General features: G+C 41.7%; 1 protein-coding gene across 1 annotated transcript in view; it reads right to left on the bottom strand.

Moving 5' to 3' along the window:
* LOC134211945 (uncharacterized) overlaps nucleotides 1–18,092 on the bottom strand; it is an 88,769-nt gene extending 70,677 nt beyond the window's left edge. The window contains exon 1 of the mRNA XM_062689359.1: nucleotides 16,975–18,092. Coding sequence (XP_062545343.1) covers nucleotides 16,975–17,023 — 49 coding nt within the window. The 5' untranslated portion in view covers nucleotides 17,024–18,092. The remainder of the gene's footprint in view (nucleotides 1–16,974) is intronic.
* Nucleotides 18,093–25,191: the final 7,099 nt, after the last annotated feature.

Raw genomic sequence — 25,191 nt, 5'->3', positions numbered from 1 at the left:
TGATGGGATGGAAATAGGAGCTATGGGATGAAGTGACGAACCGTTCCCCTATGTCGTCCACTGCATTTTATCGTGGCTACTGCATGCGATTCTTTGTAGTGCTGAAGGTCCATTGTGATTCAATTGCATTCTTTAGACGACCTTTTTCTGCAAGCACAGGTTCGTTCGTTAATCAGACCTTCTATTTCGACATCTCGCGTTGGTACACAAACAAAATACACCCGACTCTGTTTCTACACTGATTTTTGACGTAGGACTTACGTCTTTCTTTACTATACTGGGTGTCATTTAGATTTTTGGAAATCGAGAGCGTTACGCTGGAAGGGAAGATTTTGAACGTTACTAGCACCTTTATCTTTCGATGGATTTTTAAGTTTTATATATCAATCGACTCGGAAACTCTCCACCATTTTGACTATTTCATTGAACCTTAAGATTATTAACGATATGCTATTGAAAATTCAATTCTTGTCAAAACCAGTAAAAACTTCATATGTAACTAATCCCGTGCATTCCTAACACGGACATCAGAATGCGGTATGTCACGGGCCTACGCGTCTACCGGAAGATTTTCTTTGCGTATAAAAGAACCAGTGCCTGCCGTGTGCGAGTCATTCCAGTTCGAGACAGCAACACGTACGGACGTGTTTTTTGCTCGCGCATTTTTTCGAAGTGTTCTTTCTCGTTCTTTCGCTGTTTACGTTTTCGCTTGTCGCGTTGGCGTTATTTTCTCCCGGACCCGTCATGGGAGACTCGGTGGCCGATTCGGTCGCTGGAAAAGTGCCTAAGCGCACTGCTCTTGGAGGCGCGGGTAACCCCTCCAAGCAGCTTTTACAGAGCAACGTGTTCTCGCCGTTGCCGCTTGATGACGCCGGCAATCCGCCGAAAAAGAGGAAGAAGCAGCAATCGCAGCTGCCGCAGGTGCAACCGGAGCGGAAGGAGAAGTGCCCGCCCGTGTTTGTGAAGGGCGATCCGCCGGATTTACGCCCAAAAATTCGCCAGCTGATCGCTAAGGGGCTGAAATGTACTTTTCGGCTCTGCAGCGAGGGCGTGAAAGTGATGCCGGCCAACAGGGACCATCATCAATCCGTCGTGGAGTTCCTCGAGGTCCACAAGTATGAGTACTACACTCATGACCACCCCGGCACGAAGCCGCTCAAGGCTTTGCTGCGAGGACTTCACGACATGAAGGAGGAAGAGCTCCAAGCAGAGCTTGAAAGTTGCGGACTGAAGCCAGTAGCCGTCCACAAGATCGCTCGTCACAACAAGGCGAGGAAATATCGCGACCAGCTTTACCTGATCCATCTGGAGCACGGCTCCACTACCTGGAAGGACCTGAAGCTGGTTGGCGTTATAAATTACACCGTCGTTGACTGGGAGCGATATCGGCCAGTGCACCGCGATGTCACGCAATGCACCAACTGCTTCAATTTCGGGCACGGCACCAGGAACTGCCGCATGAAGCCGCGCTGTAACAAGTGTGGCGAACCCCATCCGACTGACGAGTGCGACAAAATGGATGTGGCCGATCCCAAGTGCGCCAACTGTGGCGACAAACATCGGGCCACCACAAAGGGCTGCCCAAAGCGAGCCGAGTTCCTGGAAATCCGGAAGAAGGCTTCCACCAGGACCATTCCGAAGAAGAACCGTGTTCCTGTAATCAACGAGGTGAACTTTCCAGCTATCCCGGCTCCCCGTCGTGTGATTCCAATACTCCCACCGCTACAGCCGCACAAGCGACTGGCGGCGGCAGCTGCATCGGTCCAAGCTCCAGCATCGTCGGCACCATCCACCAGCGAATGGGCCCTCCTCCTCCTGGGTTCCGTCGGCAGTCGGAGAACGAAGCCGTCCCACCGGAAGAATCTGCCCCGCTGTACACTCCGGAGCAACTGATGCCGATCTTCGCGCAGCTCGCCACTCAACTGCGCGGCTGCAAACCCGATTCGACCAGGTCTTCACACTTGGCATGTTCATCATTGAAAATGGCTGCTAGGGTGGGCCTGGTCAACTGGAACGCTTGCTCGCTAAAGAGCAAAACAATCGAGCTGAAGGATTTCCTTGAGGAGAAGGAAATAGACGTGGCGTTCATCACCGAAACGCACCTAAAACCGGAGGTGAACATCAACATCCCGGACTTCCGCATCGTGCGACTCGACCGGCCGACCAGGGGAGGTGGTGTGGCCATCGCTCTTCGCTACAACATCAACTGTCGTCTGCTTCCAAGCTTCCAGCTCAGTGTCATCGAGGCCATCGGTGTCGAAATCACCACTTCGGTCGGCACAATCGCGCTCATCGCGGCGTACTGTCCAACGCAAGCCAAAGCCGGCGATGGATCATCGGCTGCCCTTCGTGAGGACATCGTCAAGCTGACGCGGAGGCAAGGCCAGTATATCATTGCCGGCGACTTGAATGCCAAACATCAAGCCTGGGGCAACAGTCGCGGCAATCGAAACGGCACCATCTGGAGCAACGACATGGAGGAAGGCCACTACACGATCCTGAGCCCGGATTCCCCACTCGGCTGAGTCGGTCCGGTGCCCACGCAACGCTCGACCTCTACGTAACAAACCTGAGTGACCACGTCTCGCAGCCGGTTGTATACCAGGAGCTCAGTTCGGATCACTATCCGGTGGTGGCGGAACTGGGCTCCTCGGTCAATCGGCACCAGCAGTTACGGCGGAACTACCACCGAGTGAACTGGCAACGTTTCCAGCAGTGCGTCGATAACACCGTCGACTACGAGGTGCGTCCGGAGACGCCGGAAAGAATCGACCGCCAGCTGTGCGCTATCGAGGAGGCGATAACGGCGGCCCGAGAGCTACACGTACCGACGGCTCGGCAGGTAAGCAACTCCTTAAACATCGATACACTCACCAAAGATTTGATTCGATTGCGGAATGTCACTCGCAGGCAGTTTCAGCGTACTGGACTGCCTGAGCTTAAGGCACGCTGCAATCGAATCACAAAAATTATCAAGGCCAGAATGGTGGACCTCAAAAATAACGACTTCTCGAATAAGATCCGCACTCTCCCAGATTATGCTAAGCCGTTCTGGAAAATTACCAAAATTCTAAAATCCAAGCCTCGGCCCATTCCACCTTTGATCCCACTAGACAATAATGGCTCTAAGGATCGCTTGATAACTCCTGCAGAGAAGGTCGCTGAAATAGGTCGTCACTTCGTCAGCTCACACAATCTTGGGCAGAACATCGTCAGTCCACACGAAGCAGCCGTCAACGAGCATGCTAACAACATCCATTTGATTCCCAACGACTTCTCGGAGGAGTTGGAGATCTCAACTGACGAATTGACGGCCTATATCAAATCGTCGAAGAACATGAAGGCCCCAGGCTTCGACAGCATCCTGAATCTCGAGCTCAAACACATGAGTGCTCCGTTCTTTGAGCACCTCTCGCTGATCTTTAATCAGTGTCTCCGGCTTAGCTACTTCCCATCGTCCTGGAAGTCAGCGAAAGTCATCCCCATCCGGAAGCCTGGGAAGGATCCTTCCTCCCCCAAAAGTTATCGACCCATCAGCCTACTCTCAGGGTTATCCAAGCTATTCGAAAAAGCTATTCATCATCGGTTACTTGAGTCTGCCGAAAATCTCAACATCTTGCTCGAGGAACAGTTTGGTTTCCGACGCGGTCGGTCAACTGTACACCAACTGACCTGAGTTACCAACGTCCTCAGACGGAACAAGTTTGTCTCGAAAACATCCGCCATGGCCTTACTCGATGTCGAGAAGGCATTTGACAATGTATGGCATGATGGCCTGGTGTACAAACTACAACGCTACAATCTTCCCAGCTACCTGGTGAAAATCATCAACAATTACCTGTCGGCAAGGACATTCCGGGTCTCAATCAGCGGAGCGAGTTCCAATGCGCACAACATCGTCGCAGGCGTCCCCAGGGCAGTATCCTCAGGCCCTGCTTTTCAATCTGTTCACCTCCGACATGCCAGAACCTCCAGAAGGCGGCAGTCTGTCTCTGTTCGCAGATGACACATCCATCGTCTACAACGGTAGAGTGATCAGAGCGCTAGTGGCAAAACTCCAACGAGGCCTGGATACCCGGACAGAGTACCTCACCAGCTGGAAGATCTGTATCAACGCGGCGAAGACCCAGGTCATCATTTTCCCCACTCCAAATCCCTAAACTTGTTCCGCCTGGGGACTGTAAAATCATCCTCAATGGCACGACCGTGGAATGGGCCAATGAGGCCGGCTACCTTGGCTTGACCCTCGACAGCAAGCTTATTTTCAGGCAACAGGTTGACAAAACGGTGACAAAGTGTAACGTCTTGTTGAAACTACTGTACCCTTTGATCAACCGCCGGTCGTCATTGTCCCTGAAAAATAAGCTTGCTGTCTACAAGCAAATCATCCTCCCTGTGATCGAATATGGCATGCCGGTCTGGGAGAGCTGCGCTAAAACCCACCACCTCAAACTTCAACGGGTCCAAAACAAATTCCTGAGGGTGATCCTCAACACCCCTCCCAGGACAAGAACATCCGAGGTCCACCGTCTGGCCGGAATAAAAACCTTACATGAACGCTTTGGTGAGTGTAAAGAAAAGTTTAGGGTCCGTTGCTTGCATTTGGATCAGGCTCCAATTAGGGCGCTAGTTTCAATCTAGGTTATCAAATTTTTTATTGTAAATATTAGTGTACATAGTAGTTAGGTTATCAAATTTAAAAAAAACACACCAGCGCCTCCTAAAGGCCGTCATATTAACAGTATATCATATAAACCCTTAAATAACAATGTAAACATAAAAATTTAAAATTGAAGTTGGAGGGCCAAGCCGGCCGAACACTGTATATGTAGAAAAATAATAATTGTAAAACAGAAAATTATTAAATAAAGAAGAATTTTACTACTACGTGTGCGAGTCATTACAATTTGTGACAGCAGCGCGTATTGACGTGCTTTTTGCTTGCGCATTGTCGTTTCGTTCGTTCGTTCGCTGTGTTTACCTACACAGCGACAGCATGCAGTCACCAGCGGTAGAACTGTCGGTGGGTGGTGGGTCTGCGAATATGCATGAAAGAAGTGGGCGCATTTTTTTTGTCATTCTGTGCTCAATGATGGTCGGATGCAGTGGTGTCGGTTGCGATGGATGCAATCGCCCATCGCATCGCTCGGAGTTCACGGCTAGAGGCCGATGATGTCTGAGGCAGCGAGTGCAGCGGTGGTGAATGAAGAAGAATAAAATCAGAGAGATTTGGTCTGCTCATCCAGGTAATTGGTTTCATAATCCACATGATTCCGGGATGGGAACGAGTCATGTCATATGACTGACCATATGTTAAGTTGTGCTTGGTACTAAGCAACACGTACATTAAAACATGGTAATATTATAACAGTTCTAATTCCCCAGCAAAAAAAAAACCACTGATGAAAATAAAATTTTGATTAAAATAATTACTTTTATTTTTTGCAGAAGGCATTAACAATTAAAGATGCACAATCAGCAATAGCGTTAATATCCATTTTTTGCTGAAATTACATGTTAATGTTTTAAGAAAGTCCGCAAAAAATAACTTCTAGAAGAATATTTAAATAAACTTTATCTTATTCTTTGTTTTTCATTTTCTGAGAAATTGTATTATTAAACTTGACGTAGACTCAAAGTTTGGAATCAAAACATTAAATAATTTTTCGTTGACGTATTAACAGTACCTCCTCTATTTTAGTAGGGTTACTGCTCCTTAACTTGTTTCTTATTGTTGTGATTTTTTCAGCAGTAAGCACGCATGTTAGCAAAAAAGCAACGAAATTGGTGCTGTATTTCTTTTGGAAGCTCGTTAACGGGACAGGAAAACGGGACAGTTCCCCTAAAATAGCACATTTTGCCCAAGTCTGAAAATTTCATAAATAGAATTTTTAAACTTGAAATACTATCATCAATAAGAAATCTATAAATGCCCTACATTTGCTTGAGTAACTAAGGGCTTAATAGTTAGAAACAAAGCAATTTCAATTATGTATTTAATTATTAGTATTATTTCCAGAAGTTTTGAATAAACAAATTGCTAATAATTCTACACGGCATGGAAGTTGTCGTTTCCAATATCAATACCTATAATCAAACTCCATAGATCCAAAAGTTATAAGTTAAATGTAAAAACGTTACGTTTATACAAGTCCTACGTCTACTCGCGGTTATGTTGAAAACATTACCCATTGCTTTTTTTTTACACGGCCGTGTTACAAAACCCCATACAAAATTTCGCTCCATATTGTCTCCAATGTGCTCCATTTTACATGATTCGAAAAAAAGTATCTCCTGAGTCCTGAAAACACATTTTTACAATTGACTGAATGCGTCCGAAGAGAGCAGCTTTCAAAGAAACGTCCAAGAGTGTCTTATTGTCGATAATAAGCTTGAGATCCTCTTATAGTATTGGATGTTCTTGATCCTCCAAGATGTGTCGTTAAATCATAAAGATACCAGAGTTTTACAGTGTTTTTCAAGGTCGTTTCTGTGCCAAAATAGTCGAACAACGAACAATTTTTTAAATGGTAGTATCGCGAACAGCAATTCTGATTAAAAATGGTTTGAACATAACTTCGGAGTCCATAGTCCGTTCTGACCAGTTTTCAATAGGAAACGATGGGACAGGATTCCGCGTCGAATAAAACTTGTTGCAGAAAGGCAAAAAGAACTAGAAAAAAAATTTTTTTTCAATCAGACGTGTCAGAGAAAAGGAAGAACAATAGAACAATATTTGCATTTATCTGCGTAGGATACACACCACACAATAACCTTCGCCCCACCGAACAAAATCCTCGATGAGACACAGCACACACATCTGGTTCGTTCAAGCTTGTAGCACGAAAATTTGGGGCATATCATGAAGGATACACAGCGTTTGCTTTTATGTTTCCTAATGTTCTTACAGTATAATTTGAGTTTTGGTCGCTAAGTACACTGTTGGAAATAATTTCTGATGTTCTCCCTACAGCTGCATGCAGGGCTAGATGTAGGGGAGGAGTGACCCCGGGGCCCTACAAATTTTATGTAACAAAACCAACCTTTTTTGCACATTTTGGGGCCCTCACAAACTGTCGGCCCGGGCAAGCAAAAGCATGTAATTACTTAATCATCTCTTCATTTGGTCAACTTACTAAGAGATAGAACCTGCGAAAAAATTTCATAATTCGCGGTCCAAACAATAATCTCAACCAACCGTCGGTTGAATCATTTGTCTCGACTTTTAAAAATTCTCTGAAATACAATACGATCTTATTTAACAAGTCAAAACGCGTTGCATTCATCAGAAATATGAAAATCAATGGCACGTCTTTTCGAACGAACCTGGTGCTAAATATAGCTTAAGTGACTAAATGTTTACACGGAATGTTGCATTATGCCATGAAATTCAGAAAAGAATGGTATCTCATGTGTCGTTGAAGAATTATAGAATAGAGTTAAAAAAAATCTATGCATTAGCATCAAACTAGCAATAAAGATTTTGATGTAGAGAATAAAATTGAAAAATCTGTATATACGAAGAACCTGTTTCGTATTGGCACGAAAAACTGACGACAACTCGCTGTTATTGTTGGAGGATTCTGAAAAAAATATGGAATCAATCAGAACGGCCCAAGACTGTTGATTCTTTAGCAAATGAATTCACTTAAAAATGTAAATGACGACCAACCGGATCGCGGAACTGGACTGAGAACTGTCTGTATGCAGCTTTTTTACATAACGCATGCAAAAAGGTGTGAAGTTGTTGTAGTTTAATAGGGTATATGGCTCAAACTTTACATGCTTTGTTTGATCAGATTTTTCGTTGAATTTTTTCTTATATTGAAGCTCTAACCCAAATTATGCAACCAGACGACTTGCTTATTTTTGGTTATTACGCCAAGTAGAAAAAACGACAATTATTGTAGGTACACAATCTCATATTTAGGCCATCAAAACCAGAACGGGAGAAAATAGAAGCGAGAGGCTCGGCAAGAACAGTGGAACAGCGACAGAATAAAACAGATAGAACCTCTTTTGAACCCGAAGACAGAGAGTTTTTCAGCTTCTTGGCGGCTGCGATGACCATTGTGAATGTTGTATCATCGGTATCAGTATCAGTATCATCAGTATTAAAAAATCTAGCGAAGAGTTCACAACATTCTGCAGATGTTTTCGCTTCAGCGATGTCATACACCACATTACTGTTAACGAGCTTCCAAAAGCTTTTGGGATCACGTTTGAGATTGGTTTGCACTCTCATGACGTGGGCCTTATACAATTCCGAATTCAAACTACGGTAAATATTACTAGCACGCTGGAAACGGATTTTTCTCTCGAGAGACCGTTGCGCACGATGCTTTCGCTGACTGACATTTTTTTGTCGCGTTTACATAGAAAGCTATGAAACGAGGTAGTCCAGGCAGGTGACTTTGGGTGCCGTTGACCAGGAACATTTGCTTGCAACCATTGTTAAATGATGAAACAGAATTTACACGCCCTTTCATTAACATTCTGACTCGCATTTAAGGTAGTCTTACACCTCGGTAAAAACACATGGCGAAAAAATCCACGGACCAAATTCCCGAGGTGTCAGGCTACCTTTAAACAGTGTACCAATCGACATTTTAAAGATCGCCGCAGAGCAACTCATAACTTTCCTTGCCAAAATCAGTCGGAAGTTCACGTCACGCTGCTGGGAAAGATATTTCATACGGAGGATGATGCATATCCACAGGCAACAAAGCAACTACAGCAGAGTTGACGTTTGGTTTATAATTATCGGAACACAACACAAGGTCCAGTGCACGGTCGGATTGATTACGATGATAATTGATCTGCGTCATATTAATCAAGTTCAATCCGTCAAGCAATGCAGCACTTGATGCAGGGACAGATAAAGTGTCAGCTATCAGCACGTTATCATCAGCATTCATAATCCACTGTAGACAGGGCTGGTTATAATCTCCCAAAATCAACACAGGTCGCACAGGACACGAACGATTACTCCAAACATGGATCAAAGCACTATCTACAAGACCAGAACAAGTACAAGAATTTCCTTGTGTTGCTATCACAACCATTATTCACCATTTCATGAAGAGTTAGTACGTACATATTCTGATCAATGATGAGTAGCGAAAGACGAATCTTGATTTATTCTTTTGTCCCTATTTTTTCCCATCCTAATCCAAATCCGATTAAAATCTAATCTAAGTCCGTTTCAAATCCAAATCCAATTAAATGCAATTCTAATCCAAATCCAAATAAAATCCAATCCAAATCCATTCCAAATCCATTCCAAATCCACTTCAATCAAAATCTAATCCAAATACAATCCAAATCCAATCTAAATCCGTTCCAAATCCAAATCCAATCAAATGCAATTCTAATCCAAATCTAAATCAAATCCAACTCAAATACAGTCCAAATAAAATCCAAATCCAACCAAAATCTAATCGGAATCCTATCTAAATCCAACCCAAATCCAATCCAAATCCAATCCATATCCAATTCAAATCCATTCCATTCAAATTCAACCAAAATCTAATCCAAATCCGTTCGAATTCCAAATCATTTCCAATCCATTCAAACTAATATAATGATAGGATACGAAGCAATTCATAATGGTTTGTTCAATCTAACACGAACTTATTTTTATGCAAATTCTAAAAGCCAATGTGGGAAGGTCGCAAGCAATATGTGATTCTGCTAGGCGGGTCGCATGTCCAAGTAGTTTGGGAACATCTGGCCTAGGATATAATATTTATCTAAAATTTCGGAGAGATATTCTAGACCAACATTTGAAAAGGGCGTAACAGCCAAAATTTATTCCTTCTGATTCTTCGTCTACATATATAGCTTTATATGTGGGCGAAAAATCAGAAGGATTAAATTTTGGCTGTTACGCCCTTTTCAAACGTTGGTCTATATATCATACTTAAATGAGATAGTATAAGTATATACCTTATTTTTAGACTTATGTTAACCAGTACTATTAGCCAATAACTCCAAACTTATGACTTTGTGAATGCTGGCAACGTTTTTTCCCGAATAAAAAATACAGTAGAATAACAATACAATTTATTGTAACACTACTATTAATAACATTAAATTGTCAATAGATTATATTGTAAATGAAACCATAGAAATACATTAGAATGCATTGTTATGAACCATTTACTCAAATGTAAATGAAGTTTTCGCAATAGAATGTACGGGTTGTTAAGTATCGTAACTATACAAAATCTGAGTTTTTTCCATACATTTTTGCGTGTATGGTTAGTATATTGTTGAAATATCCGAACAAAACTGTTCAAAATACAATGGATTGTATTGTATTTGTAGAGTAAAACAATACGATTTTTGATTTCTCAGTAGTGACAGCTTTACTGTTCAACAATGCAATTTAAAGGGAAAAAATGTATATTTGGCGCTATGAGGCAAATATTGTTATATAGTTTATATGCAATGTAAAGAAAGGTTTCAAAAGTTATCAATGTATGAATCTTATGTACGGAAACGTTTCAAAAACAATTGTAAGTATTGTTACATTAGAGAAATATGTTGATTTATTGTATCCTCACTGTTGATACAATCTGTGCAACCATCAAGAAACAATGTATCCTATTGTATACCGTATATTGTATGGTAATTCAATTGTTTACACTATTGAACCAATAGTACATTTTTATCCGGGTTGAGTTTCGTGAATGTTGGATATCTCATCCAACGGGTAATTCCACTACGACTACTAAGTCATTAAATTCCAAAATAAACTTCAAGATAATATATTAAGCCTTCCAAACAACTTTGTAGCATACGATAGATGTTCATTTCTCCCAGATTTCGATAGAACTAGCTTATCTGGTAGTCTCATGTACACTAAAGTCGCTAAGTTATAAATTTCAAACTAAATTTATTTTAACCAAAATAAATGCATCCATGACCACCCTTGGGATTGTCAACTTTTTTTCTCGGCAGTCTCCCAGACACGCCTTGTGGTATTACAAACCACAAACCAGCGGTCTCCCATGCTTTGTGATTTCTTAAACCACAATCCATTTTCCAGCGGTCTTCTAGACGCGCTTTATGGTTTTCCAAACCACAAACCATTTTCCAGCTTTTCCAGGCGCGCTTTGTGATTTTCCAAACCACAATCCACTTTCCAGCGGTCTTCCAGAAGCGTTTTGTGATTTTTCGCACCACAAACCATTTTACAGCGGTCTTCCAGACACTCTTTGTGATTTTCCAAACCACAATCCATTTTTCAGCGGTCTTCCAGACGCGCTTTGTGATTTTCAAACCACAATCCATTTTCCAGCGGTCTTCCAGACGCGCTTTGTGATTTTCCAAACCACAATCCATTTTCCAGCGGTCTTCCAGACACGCTTTGTGATTTTCCAAACCACAATCCATTTTCCAGCGGTCTTCCAGACGCGCTTTGTAGCAATACAAACCCATTGCCTCGTGTTTTTTAATCAACAGATATTTTAACACATTACCAATTGAATTCAACTCACCTTTTGAAATCAGCGTCAGGATCCAACAAACCTCCTGGCAGGATCGTTATGACAGCAGCTCTCCGTGAGTGCGTGTGCACGCCACGGAGGTCTGACCAGAAGAGGCCGAGTCATGGCTTGCTGCGCACTGATCGACACGCTGAGGTGTTAATGTATAATCACACGCTGATGGTAATATACTCAAACCCCACATGGATGTCAGTTGTTTGAATGTAGTTGAAATGACTTTTTTTGTCCCTGCCTTCCTCAATCAAACTGCCGTTCATCCAACATTGTAATATTTCCGACACTTACTTCGCGTCGCCATTTTTAAACCTTTGTACGAATCCTTGCAAATTGTCTCTGAAGTGAATCAGATTGGTTTTCTTGGCCTGTAACTTCATGATCAGCGAGTTTAGTTGATCAGAAATATCTGTTAGGTAAGCGAGACGAACTTCCATTCTTCTTTATTTATGTCGAATTCGTTTTTAAAAAGTTCCAACCTAGGTTGGAACCAGTTTCAACCTAAGTGCTGTCAAAGTGTTTTTTATTCGCTCAGGTTGGAACTAGGTTCGCACTAGTTCCAACCCCAAAGCTGTCGGGTTCGCACTGTGTTGTTTCACGGTTTCGCACCGGGTTCACCAATACAACTGTACACCCAGGTTTTTTTTACACGGTTTGGTTTTGGTCGTTTAAGACCTTCAGCGTCAATGAACCAATGAGTTAACCCCACGAAAAAATTAACAAAAAATCAAAGAAAATTCAGGGGGTATTTAAAAAACTGTGAAAGTTCAGGTTAACCGAGAAATTAATGAAATCCAACCGTGTAAAAAAAACCTGGGTGTACTTCAACTGACAAAACCATATGAGTGGGCGGGACTGGGTGGAATAAACAAGCAGAAGGGAAAAACGAAACTGTCTGTTATTCAAATAAAATATGCGCGTCATTTTTTTTTTCAGGAATTTCGTTATATTTGCTATTGTAGTTTTAAATTAAATCAATCCGATACTGTTGTCTAGATTCAGTTTTAAAAATAATTTTTAGGGAAGTTATTCTTTCGTTCATTCAGAGTTTTCCTCACAGATTGTGTCCTAAATTTGGTCGGTGGATGGAATTAGTTTGGGAATTCCCCTTGAAACCCGTTCACAAAATCCGCTAAGAATTGTCCGACAAATATATTTGAGGAATACTGAATAGAATTCTTTCTTAAATAATATGCAGAATTTCTTTTGAAATTATTCCAAAAACTCTTTCGTGCGTTTCGGAATTTAATTCCAGTAATTCTTTCTTGAATTCTTGTATGCATTCATTGGCGATATCTTTCAGACATTCCTCCATATTTTCTTTCCAAGAGATCCCTTCGAGATGAATTCCTTTGAAAATCTTCTAGAAATATCTTTGAATACTGTTCCAGGATTTTCTTTGAAAGTTGCTCCAGGAATTAATTTGGAGGAACTCCTCTGAAAATTCTTTGAGGAATTCCTCCTGAAGTTCCTTGAGAAATTCATCCGGAAGTTCCTTGAGGGATTCCTCCGGAAGATCCTTTAGGAACTCCTCTGGAAGTTTATTAGGAATTCCTCCGGAAGGTCTTCAAGGAATTCCCCCGGAAGTTACTTGAGGGATTCCTCCGGAAGATCCTTTAGGAACTCCTCCGGAAGTTTATTGAAGAATTTCTCCGGAAGGTCTTTAAGGAATTTCTCCGGAAGTTCCTTGAAGAATTCCTCCGGAAGTTCCTTGAGGAATTCCTCTGGAAGGGAAGAAGCTCTTGGAAGTTCTTGGAGGAGTTCTGCCGGAAGTTCTTCCAAGAAATCTTCCGCAAAATCCTACAGGAATTCCCCCGGAAGTCCTTCACGAGTTTCACCGGAAGCTAAAACAGAACTTCTTACGGAAGCTCCTTCAGGAAGCAGGAAGTTTCTCGAAGAAATTAGTGGAGGAATTCCCAATGAACTTTCAGATGAATTCCTGAAGGAACTACCGGAGGAGTTCCTGGTGGAGCTTCCGGAGGAACTTATGAGGAATGCCTGGAGGAACTTCCGGAGGAAATCCTGAAGAAACTTCTGGAGACAATCCTGAGGGAACTTTCGGAGGAAATCCTGAAGAAACCTTCGGATGAATCCTTCAAGGAACTTTCTGAGGAATCCTTCATGGAACTTCCGGAAAAAATCCACAAGGAACTTTCGTAAGATTTCCTCAAGGAACATGTAGAGATGAAACCTGCGGGGGAATTCCTGAAGGAACTTCCGGAGCAAAACGTTGTTATGTTTTCTATGTTGGACTATTAAAAGATAAGGGATTTCAGAAGGAAATCCTAGCATTAAGGTAGCTTCACACCTCGGGAATTTGGTCCACGGATTTTCCCCCTGTATTTTTACATATGTTTTCAGGATTTAGGCACGGAAAATCAAAATCCCTGCCCCATTGAAAATTCAGCGGAAAATATTCCCGAGATGTGAGGCTACCTTTATCAGGAGGGGTGGCATGGAAAAAAAAATTAGCGTATCCTGTAGAATTTTAATTACATGCTTCTGAGTATTAAAATAAAAACTTTTGCAGAAATAGTGATTGGAATATCAATATGATTTATTAAATGATTTTTTGTAGAATAGAAAATCTCCTTTACATGAATTCCATACGGAATTCTTTGTATAAAAATGTGCACGGCATTATAGAATATAAATAATTAAATACATATATCCGCCGCCCAAAAGTAAATTCCATTATCCGCAAAAACAGTTCACACACTTGAACATTTTCATTTATCATGATCTGATTAGTCAAGGCCAACGCACTGCTAGTGCACTGAATGTCCTGGATCATATGTTTCAAATCAAAACAAACACGATGCTACGCACACCAACATATCCAATGACGGATGGACCTGAAAATGTTTTTTTATTCAGGGTTCAGGTTGGCACTGACCCAGGTTTAAAAACGAATTCGACATTAGATTGGCAAGCAAATCATTTTACCCTGATTTTTTATGAAAATTTCAATATCATCCCTCAATTCAAAAACGCGATTAAAAGCATTACAACGCATTAGCAACGTACGGCAATGCAAAAAAGTAGGGCTTCGTGATCTACATTAATTTATTTGAAGAGTTTTTTTAACAAACGTATGTAGATTTTGCAATGGTTGCGGGTCTTACCAGCAAGGGCATTTCGGTGAATCATGCAATGATCACCTTTGGCATGTGACTGAAATCCAGATTTGATGCGCTAATAATACAAGCATTCCTAACTTTTACCCTTGCAGGTAAGCAAAGTAAAGTAAGTAAAGCAAATAAATTTATATGTTTGTACAAATATTATATCATAACCAGTGGTGCGAATTCTCAGTCTCTGTGACTGAGATTTGTAGGATATTGATACCATTGCCTGTTCACACTCACCTGCTAGCAGTGAAAATTGAAAATGATTGATAAAGTAAACAATCAAAGATAAAGTAAACAAAAGACCTCTTTTCCCCTCGCACACGCAGCCCGCAGTGACAGTCCATTTAGTTTACTCGCTGGTGCGTGAAAGTGACGACCCTATATAAATGCATGGATGAATACTATCACTTGAAAGAAAAAGACAGAAAATTTGTGCCGAATAATCATCAGCTTCAGCCCGCTGTTGGAAAAACGAGTAGGCCAAGATATTCCTGCTTTGTCTTTCTGACTGAAAGGCATCGTCATAGGCAAAGAGAAGCAAAGAGAAGAGAATTTGTAGCAAATGTCTCACGGCCCCCTTGAAACGGTCTAGGACGGACGGACCCCCAGGGGGTCGCGGACCACCGCTTGAGAAACATTGGTATGGCCTTTCGGTACAACTTTGTTGTACTTGAAAGGCAAAAACATCATCCAGTGATCTTGCTAGAGCTCTTTCTCAGTGAAGCTTGCTTACCACTAACGTACGTGTCTTCTCCATTATAACTACTTTAAGGTCGTTGGACAAATGCAGTTTGGAATCCCGGATGTCCTTTCAAGATATCCGTTATAAATCGTCGGAACCCGTTTTCCTGGGATCTTGTTTACTTCCTACATTGGATTTTTTTCTCCTTGATAGTCATTCATAGATTCTTCCTCTATTTCAACAATTCCGTCTCCTGTGAAATCTGTTTCAACAATTTTTGATTGTTTCCTTGATATAATGGTAATTACACGTTGCGGGTCACGATTTTTCCAGAACCAGTGTTTCGATGATGTCTTGTAGCTTGACATAAAAAGCATGTGTTCCTCAAACCGTTATGTAAAACTTCTACATTTCGGTAGTTGACTTCAATCGACGATTGTCTCCTTAGTTTCCATATACACACCTTAACACCAGTTTAGACAAGGTTCAAACCCAGGTTTGGAAAAAACTTTTTCGAACTGATTGAGATGAGATGAGTATATGAAAAATACTCTATAAAATAGGAATTGAATGCAAATGAAACGAGTGTACAACATTTACACATTGAAAACAACGAAAAACATGATAAACTAATGAATTAAATCAACACCTCCCAAATCAAAATCCGTCCACCGAGTACGGATTTCAAATCAAAGGATCGAAATTCGTACAGCTATTTTTTTAGCTAAATATTTGGACTAAACTATCACTGAAAATAGTTCAATTCGCATCTTGAGAAGCGATCCCGTATTCCGCTTATCTTACTTTATGATTCGCAAGTTGCAATTAAAACACAGTTACTTTTGGTGGTATTTTGTTCTATACTCCGCGTTTGGTGGGTGGCGATTGGTTTTTGATTTATGTTGTTTTAATTTTCAGGCCTATCCATTGACGTAAACACTTACTGTTAAGTATATGAACAGAATAAAATATATTGTTTTATTATTAGTTACCTAAAACCTCCTTCAAATGATCAATATCTCATGAGATGGACAGATCCCCCACGGTACCACAAAGGTTCAAATCAATGGGCGCTCAATCAAAAGGCGTTTAATCTGGACCTCCGAGGGAGATAAAAACCCAGGCTTGAGGTCGCTACCACGCTTTGTCATTCAGGCTACCTTAAAAAGGTGATATTCATGCTCGTCGTCGTCTTTTCTGGTACGTGTGATGACAAGCCTGTGTCTATTATTAGTGCGGGGGATAAAACTTGATCACATGGGTAAAACTGGCATTGGTAAGAGAAAGCAAATAGCACATCCGCTTTGCTCTGAAATGTTTAAAATTATCCAAACAATATTACATTGTACACAGTGCAAAAAAAACGAAACATAGATGCTCTATCGAAGGATCTTGAAAGAAATCTTTCTCGGTGTGATGGGGCCATGAGCCTACAAAATTATGTTACCGGCTCTTTCCATATGTAAATCACTTCACTTGAACAACATGCTCACCATTGAAATTGAATTGATTGAAATCCACGACCTCAAGTTAGAATTCTGTTTGTATTTCCTTTTTGAAATGGCTTGCGATAATGAATAATTCAATCATGATCTAGTTTCAGCGTTATTCTTAAAGACAAACAAATATTAGAAAACCAATTTCATTCACTTACATTGCACTGTGAAGATGAAGGACAGAATTGCCTTCCGTTGATGATGCATGGTTCTGCTTGCTGGCTGATGTGTCGCTTTCTCAGGAAAAAGTTTTAATGTGCTGCTTCAATTATCCTTCGATCGATTTTTTCCTTCTTCGAATCTTCTCGTCATCAGCCCCCTCGCACTCGATTACCAACCCTCCTCCAAGCACTCCACCTTCACACCAAACTCGCTTGTGTGTACAAAATAAAGAGAAAAAAAAGCACGACTCCTGTAGGTGGGTGGCTTTCAGAAAATCAGCGTAATCACCGCGTCCTCTGCGAATCAGAATCACCTACGCTGCCGGGTACAACACATCACCGCTTCACCCACTCATGACAAGAATAACTTTCCTATTTTCATCTAATCGCGATCAAGCAGGATTCACTAGTTTAGCTTGGCAAGGTTGGGGGTGGAATCCTCATTTCGTTTTAATTGCTTTGGGAAAAGGACGAAAACAAACGGATTTCTTCTTCACCATCCAGCGCGCACTTATGATATTTTCACTCAATTAGTTTCGAACCCCCTTTGCGGTTTCCACGTATTCCGACCGCACAATCTACCCGAGATGGTTTAGCCGGTGCTGTGGGAGACGAAAAAATGCATTCACTTTGTGGAAACGAGTTTTCCTCGGAACAGCTTAATCCTTTTGTTATGATTATATGATTGGGTTTCGCTTCGGGCTCTTCTTTTCACTCAAGGGCGCAGCTACTGGCTGCTGGACGGGGTTTTCCACGTACACACAAACACACGCGCTCGCTACAGTTTTCGCGTTATCATCTTCCACTCGGTTCCGGTTCTGCACTGTGCCATCCACCAACGACACTTGACCCTCACCGCATGGCTCCGGCCCGCACTCCGGAATGTCACGCCCTCCCTCGAAGTGCCAATTATTCCGAGTGGGGTGTGGTGACCGGGAGGACGACCCCACCAATATGATGGGTTGCTGATTCCACAACCTTCACCCCGGACCTACTACCGCCCGTAATCAATTCGCCTTATTCGTCCGAACGTAGACAACACCCGTAAAGAAATGTCACAATCGTACCGACACTGAATCAGAAGATTAGATCTGAGAAAACGCTTCTACCGTTTGACTACGCCACGCGCGCGAAGCTTCTTTCCCCGATGGATTTTCAGCCTGACCTCATCCGAGTCGTAGTATTAACTGAAAGCCGAGCCACGGTACGGGCGGCCTGAATCCTTGTGCTGTCTGCTGCCAGAATTCGTCCTTTGCATCGGTTTTGCATTATCTCCGACACGCTCCCATCGAAAAGCATCCCATCTGTGAAGTTGCTCCCGGTATCGCTCACGTGAGAAAAGCATCCCTTGCTGATTGTCTCACGATGATGATGACGATGGTCCTCCGTCATCGGTGGAGACGATGACGGCTGTCGACAATGACGGAAGTGAGTCTCTTTTTTATCGGGTATCCATCGATCATTGGGACAACGATGATGGTGAGAGGAAGAGAACTGGGTCCAGCTCCATCAGAGGAGTCTGCGCTGGATTTTGGATCTCGTGAGAAATCGGAGCCAAGTTTCGCTGCCGAGCTCTCACTTTTGGTCGGTCGAGTGGAGCAGTGGGTGGCGATGTTGACGGCTACTGAAATAAGCAATTTTGCCTGGTTTGTTTCCGGTGCTTTTGTGTAAACATTGCGTCCTGTGAGAGATAAGTGTTATACACACGTTCTGTATGGCATATTAATGGGACACTCTGGAGTGATGATTGACCTGCAATTTGACACAGAGCAAGTTCAACGAAGCAGTAAAGCTAGGGTTAACAATGATCGAAAAAGGATGAGGCTAACAAATGCGGTACAAACGGGGGTGTTGCTGTTGCTGTTGTCGTTTGATTCTGATTGAGGAAACATTCGCTTAAATACAATTGATGTCCCATTTTTGTATTCATTCCTTAAATAATACTAAGCTGATATGTACCACTAGTTGGAAATCTAACATCAGGAGCGGTACACTACGGTATGTACAAACAGCGCACCACTATTGAAGATTGATTTAACGCATCACAGGTTCTGGGAACAGAGACGAGCCAGCCACGAGCTGAAAGTCCCTTTAATAAAGATACAAAAAGCTGACTCGGAAAATCAAACTTTGCTTATTCTCGAGAAGCACACATGTTGTAAGTTAGTTGCCGAAAACATGTGAATAAATTTGGTCACACCCAAGTTTCTGCAACTGAATCTGTTCAAAATGTCCTACTTGGGTTATTCATATCAGTTTTCAGGTGAATGCAATCAGGGTAACTGGTCCGTTTTCCATCTCACTGAACATATATTCAGCTCATCGCAAAACAAAAAAATACGGCACCAATTTCGTCGCTTCTTTTTGCTAACATGCGCCCTGCTGAAAAAATAAAATCACAAAAATAAGAAACAAATCAATTAGAGCAAAACAACCTATTATGGAGGGGTTAAGCACCGCGTCAAAACATAATTGATTTCGAAAAATCTGAAAAAAATAAAATTTTTATCTTCTTTTACATTGCAGTAGTCGACTAGGTTGCTCAATAACCTAAGTTTCGTAAATATCACGTCAATTGTGCTAAACTTATGGCGTTTTGTTTTTATCTCAATCAAAACAAACTACCGCAATATTAGGACACAGTATCATTGCGATATTGTTTGAAGGTCAGTCCTATTGTTGCGGTGAGGAAGGGTTGTTTAATCGAGTTTAATTAGCCGTCGGTTGTGGACGCATTTTTAAGCGCTCTGCACTTATTTTAATTATTATTATTTTTATTTTTTTGCTTCAATTGTCGCGCGCGGCCGTTCAGTTAAAATGCAGTGCAGTGTTAAATCGTGCAATATCAGCGACGACCGGTTCCTATGGAAGTGTGAATTTTGTTTTAAAACTTACCATGCTGCATGCGTTGGAGTGCAGAGGCATCAGGAAAATTTCATATTGTCATACATGGTTCCCCTGTGCGACGACTGCCAGCATAACTTGAAGTCAGGAATAAACACCCGCAAGGTACTCCACCAGCAGCAGCAGTTAATTGACACAATAAAAGAACAAACGGATGCTAATCTTCGAGTGGCTTCCGACCTGAAGAAATTAAGTGCAGTTGGCGAATTGTTTGACAATATTGAGTTGCAGCTCAAAGAAACGACTGCGTGTATAAATAAAACAACTTTGTCCAACTTATCAAATGCTGTTTCATCATTATCACGTTTAATTGAAAACAGCCCGACAACAAGTAAAACAGATAGGTCAGCTGATGAGCTGTCTGCAATAAAAAATCATTTAACGGGACTGCTGAACATTTCTATGAACTCTACTAAACAGCATATAAATGATTTCGTGGAGGATCTGACAAAAGATTTGACAGAAGAATTCAAAAAAAAATGTAGTGAATTTCAAACGCTGAGCAGTCTGACTATGGATATGGCTGCTCATTGCAATGAACATAACTCAAGTCAGCCACAAATAGTATCACATGCTTTGACTGAGTTACAATCACTGGCCTCTTCTGTTGGAGGCTGAAGTAAAATCTTTGGCGACTGTAGTGAACACATTGGAGGCCAACATTGGCACTGCTCGCCTTATTCCTAAAGAATCACCACCAAACTTGTTGCAAGAACTAGCTGAAACGGAAGCTGAATCAGAATCGCTCCAAACTAGCTCGGGTTGGCGGCTTCTTGGTTCTATGAAAATATGGAAAGCCGATTGGACTGATTACGATGCACGTAAGCGTCGTCGACTGAACCAGCAACGATTATCTGAGAAAGCTAAGGGAAAGAAAAGAGGTGTCAACGACGTTATGCTGAGCAATTTAAGAATGATGGCAAGAATGATCGTAATAAAACTAATAAATTTACGACACCAAGTCCACACATCAGAGTGCCTCATTTTATTAGAACCAGTAATAATAAAATGACAACTCAACGAAGCCACTTCGCCCTTCGTGATGACGATAACCATTCTTTTAACCTACCGATGGACAGAGAGTTACTTGCAGCTGCTAAGGAACGTTTTTCGCGTCCGCCTCCAACACTGTATCGACCAATTGCATTCCAGAGAGGAGAAATTCTGAACCCGTATCCTGCTTCTGACCGTCCAACGACATAACTGGTGCTCAAAAAACCTTCTCGATATAAACGTGAAAAAATGTAGCATAATTTCATTTACTAGAAAGCAGATATTACAAAACATTACCTGTAAGCTAGGCCAGGAACGAATTATACGATGCACAAAAGTGAGAGACTTAGGGTTATTATTAGACTCCAAGTTGACCTTTGTAGAACATTATAACGTCATTATTCATAAAGCACATAACATGCTTGGATTCATTAAACATTTCAGTTATCATTTCAATGACCCTTACACGATAAAAACACTCTATGTGTCCTACGTCAGATCAATATTAGAATACTGTAGCATTGTCTGGTCACCCTATCAAGAAGTCCACTCAAATCGAATCGAATCAGTACAAAAACAGTTTTTGCTTTTTGCTCTTAGAAAGTTAGGTTGGTCAACCCTACCGCTTCCGTCATATGAATCTCGGTGCCTACTAATTCATATCGAAACACATAAGAAAAGAAGAGAAGTTGGTTGTGTAACATTCGTTGATGGTTTAATCTCACATCAGATAAAAGCAGAAAGCGTTCTGTCAGGCTTGAACTTTTATGCACCTACGCGTACCTTGAGAAATCGTGACTTATTTCAACTAAATCTGCAACGCACATCCTATGCAAAAAATGGACCGCTCAACTCTATGATGAACATATATAATAAATATTGTGAGGTCATCGACATATCAATGTCTAACACGCTAGTGAGGAAAACAATGAAAAGTATAGCATAATAGTTGTCTAGTGATTAAAACAGATAGTGTTTAAGTGAAACAATGTGTTTGTAGTCTACAATGCTTGACGAAATAAATAAATAAAAACCCATTCGGCCGAAAGCCATTTGGTCGAAAGCCACTAGGCCGAACAAACCATTAGCCTGAAAGCCATCTGACCCAAAAGTCATTTGGCCGAATAAGACTTTTGGCCGAATAGGACGTTTTGCCGAATAGGACGTTTGGCCGAATAGGACATTGGACCGAATAGGTCATTAGAAAAGTGAGAATTGAGATGGCTCTCTTCTCACTCCTAATTGCTCACTTCTCACTATGAAAAGTGAGTAATGAGAAGTGAGAAGTGAGACGTTCAAATGTCCTATTCGACCAAACGTCCTTTTCGGCCAATCGTCCTATTCGACCAATCGTCCTATTCGGCCAAATCTAACGTGATTTTTGAAAACGTCTTAAGTCCAAAAGACAGGCTCTCTTTGTTTACTTTCTCTTTCGATTATTACGAAGCCATACCGAGATCTTAAGGAAATAGCTTTGTCTAGCGTGCTGATGTGGAAATGTTTTAATAAATGCAAAACTAGCTTCGATATTAGTGAAAGAGAGCGTAATGAAAGAGAGAATCTCATTTGGACATACGACGTTTTCAAAAATCATGCTAAAAATATCCTTTTCGGCCAAATGTCCTTTCCGACCAAGTGTTATATTCGGCCAAATGTCCTATTCGGCCAAATTTCCTATTCGGCCAAATGTCCTATTCGGCCAAACGTCCTATTTGGCCAAATGTCTTATTCGGCTAAATGTCCTATTTGGCCGAATGTCCTCTTCAACGTCCTATTCGGTCAAATGTCCTATTCGGCCAAATGTCCTATTCAGCTAAACGTCCTATTCGGCCGAACGTCCTATTCGGCCAAACGTCCTATTCGGCCGAACGTCCTATTCGGCCAAACGTCCTATTAGACCAAACGGGCTTTGGGACTGCTCGTCGAATAACATTTCATCGAGTGACGTTAAGTCGAATGACATTTAGTCGAAAGTATACTCTCATTTGGACATACGACGTTTTCAAAAATCATGCTAGAAATGTCCTATTCGGCCAAATTTCCTATACGACCAAATGTCCTTTTCGGTCAAATGTCCTTTTCGGTCAAATATTTTATTCGGCCAAATTACCTATTCGGCCAAATGTCCTATTCGGCTAAACGTCCTATTCGGCCAAATGCCCTAATCGGCCAAATGTCCTATTCGGCCAAATGTCCTATTCGGCCAAATGTCCTATTCGGCCAAATGTCCTATTCGGCCTAATGTCCTATTCCGCTAAACGTCCTATTCGGCTGAAAGTCCTATTCGGCTAAACGTCCTATTCGGCCAAACGGGCTTTGGGACAGTTCGTCGAATGACATTTCGTCGAGTGACGTTTAGTCGAATGACATTTAGTCGAAAGTTTATTTGGTCGAAAGGACATTTAGTCGAATGGACATTTAGTCGAATGGACATTTAGTCGAATGGAAATTTAGTCAAATGGATATTTAGTCGAATGGACATTTCTAGACCAACATTTGAAAAGGGCGTAACAGCCAAAATTTATTCCTTCTGATTCTTTGCCTACATATAATGCTATATAGGTGGACAAAGAATCAGAAGGAATAAATTTTGGCTGTTACGCCCTTTTCAAATGTTGGTCTAGATTTGGTCGAAAGGATATTTAGTCGAAAGGACATTTAGTCAAATGGAATTTGTTTCGTCCTCATCGAAAGCAAGTCGAGAAATGCGCCAGCGTCAACCAACCGAAAGAGCTATACGGGTATGCGTATGCCTCATCGAAGTTCGTTGAGTTTGTTTCCAACCACCGACCAGGTAACATCAGCGCAGCAGAAGCAACCCTTTGTAAATGAAAAGTAGAGGAAAAATAAAGTTTTGTTAGAGTAACGGTCTGGAAACTTTTCTTCTACACCATCCTCGGTAAGAGTAGTTTGTCCAAGCCACATAATCCAATACAGTCCCAGGTGTGATCGCACGAGATCGATCAAACCCCTTAGACCGAACATAAATTTGGTCCATCACGAACCGGATTACGAGCCGTTTCAAGAAACTTTCGCCAGAAAGTTGTGCCCACTGATAGTCCTTACGAAAGGATTCATCCGCTTGCGGCATTTCGATTTTACGGACGAGCTACGCTGTGCTAACTCGATAGTTCCAGCAAGATAAAGTTGCTTCATCTGCTGCCGCTGACAGCCGTGCGAGACGCATACTAGCAAGTGAATCGTGTTCGTGTGTGCGTGTGCGCGTTCGCGAAATGTTTCGTTAAGTTATTACGAACAATAAAAAACGTTAGAAGATGCTGCCTACAAGGTCGTCGAATCAGGATGATGCTCAAGATATTACCAAAGAACAAAAAGAAGGAAATCCGTCAGAAGGTTCTGGATCATTCCATGGATTCGACGAGTGGGAAGACGAGTTAGATGCAGCCGCTGCAAAAGAATACACAGATAAAAATATGTTGTGATTTTAAATGTATTTTCATGCACATATTTGGAGCATGCAAATAAACGTAACATTCAATCGATCTCACTTTTCTTTTAAATCGAAATAAATTTAAACGTTGTTTGCTTGTAAAATTCAATCAAGTTTTATTGAATATCGAATGATAATTCGTTTGATGGGATAAGCTACAATTTTACACGTCGTTGAATTTTCAAAATTATTTACCGTGGTTTGGTTCGTCAGCGTAAACATGCAAAAATGAAGTTGGTGAGGATTCATCGGACGCTGATCAACGAGCAACTAGGGTTGGCACAACTTGGTGTTCTATCTAGGAACCTGTCCGTTACTTACTCGGAGTATAGCCAGTTCCACAGCAAAGTAATAGCTCTTGTACCTGAGCATGGACTTGATACACAGGAAGAGGAGTACGCTAATTTCGAAAAACTGTATTACGATGTTTCCAATGTTGTAGAAGAGTTGCTGTTGGAGGCAAAACAGCAACAATTTGCCAATTCAACAGCGCCCCATGTCATCATTCAACAGCAACCATTAGCAATGCCGATCCCAACGTTCGATGGAAGCTACAGTGCATGGCCTAAATTTAAAGCCATTTTTTCGGACCTGATGGCGAACTCGAGGGATACAGATGCCATAAAATTGTATCACCTCGACAAAGCACTGGTTGGAGATGCGGCTGGAGCTCTGGATGCAAAGGTCATAAGCGATGGGAACTATGAACAAGCATGGATCATTTTGACTGAGCGTTACGAAAACAAAAGGGTCATCGTGGAAACTCACATCCGTGGGTTGTTGTCGCTCAAGAAGATGACGTCAGAATCTCACAAGGATCTACGGTTATTGCTAAATGACTCCACTCACCACGTCGAAGGTTTGCG

This window comes from Armigeres subalbatus, chromosome 1 (genome assembly GCF_024139115.2).
Source record: "Armigeres subalbatus isolate Guangzhou_Male chromosome 1, GZ_Asu_2, whole genome shotgun sequence".
In the NCBI taxonomy this organism is placed as follows: domain Eukaryota; kingdom Metazoa; phylum Arthropoda; class Insecta; order Diptera; family Culicidae; genus Armigeres; species Armigeres subalbatus.
The sequence above is the reverse complement of the archived record's forward strand: the minus strand, read 5'-3'. Positions and strand labels throughout refer to the sequence as shown.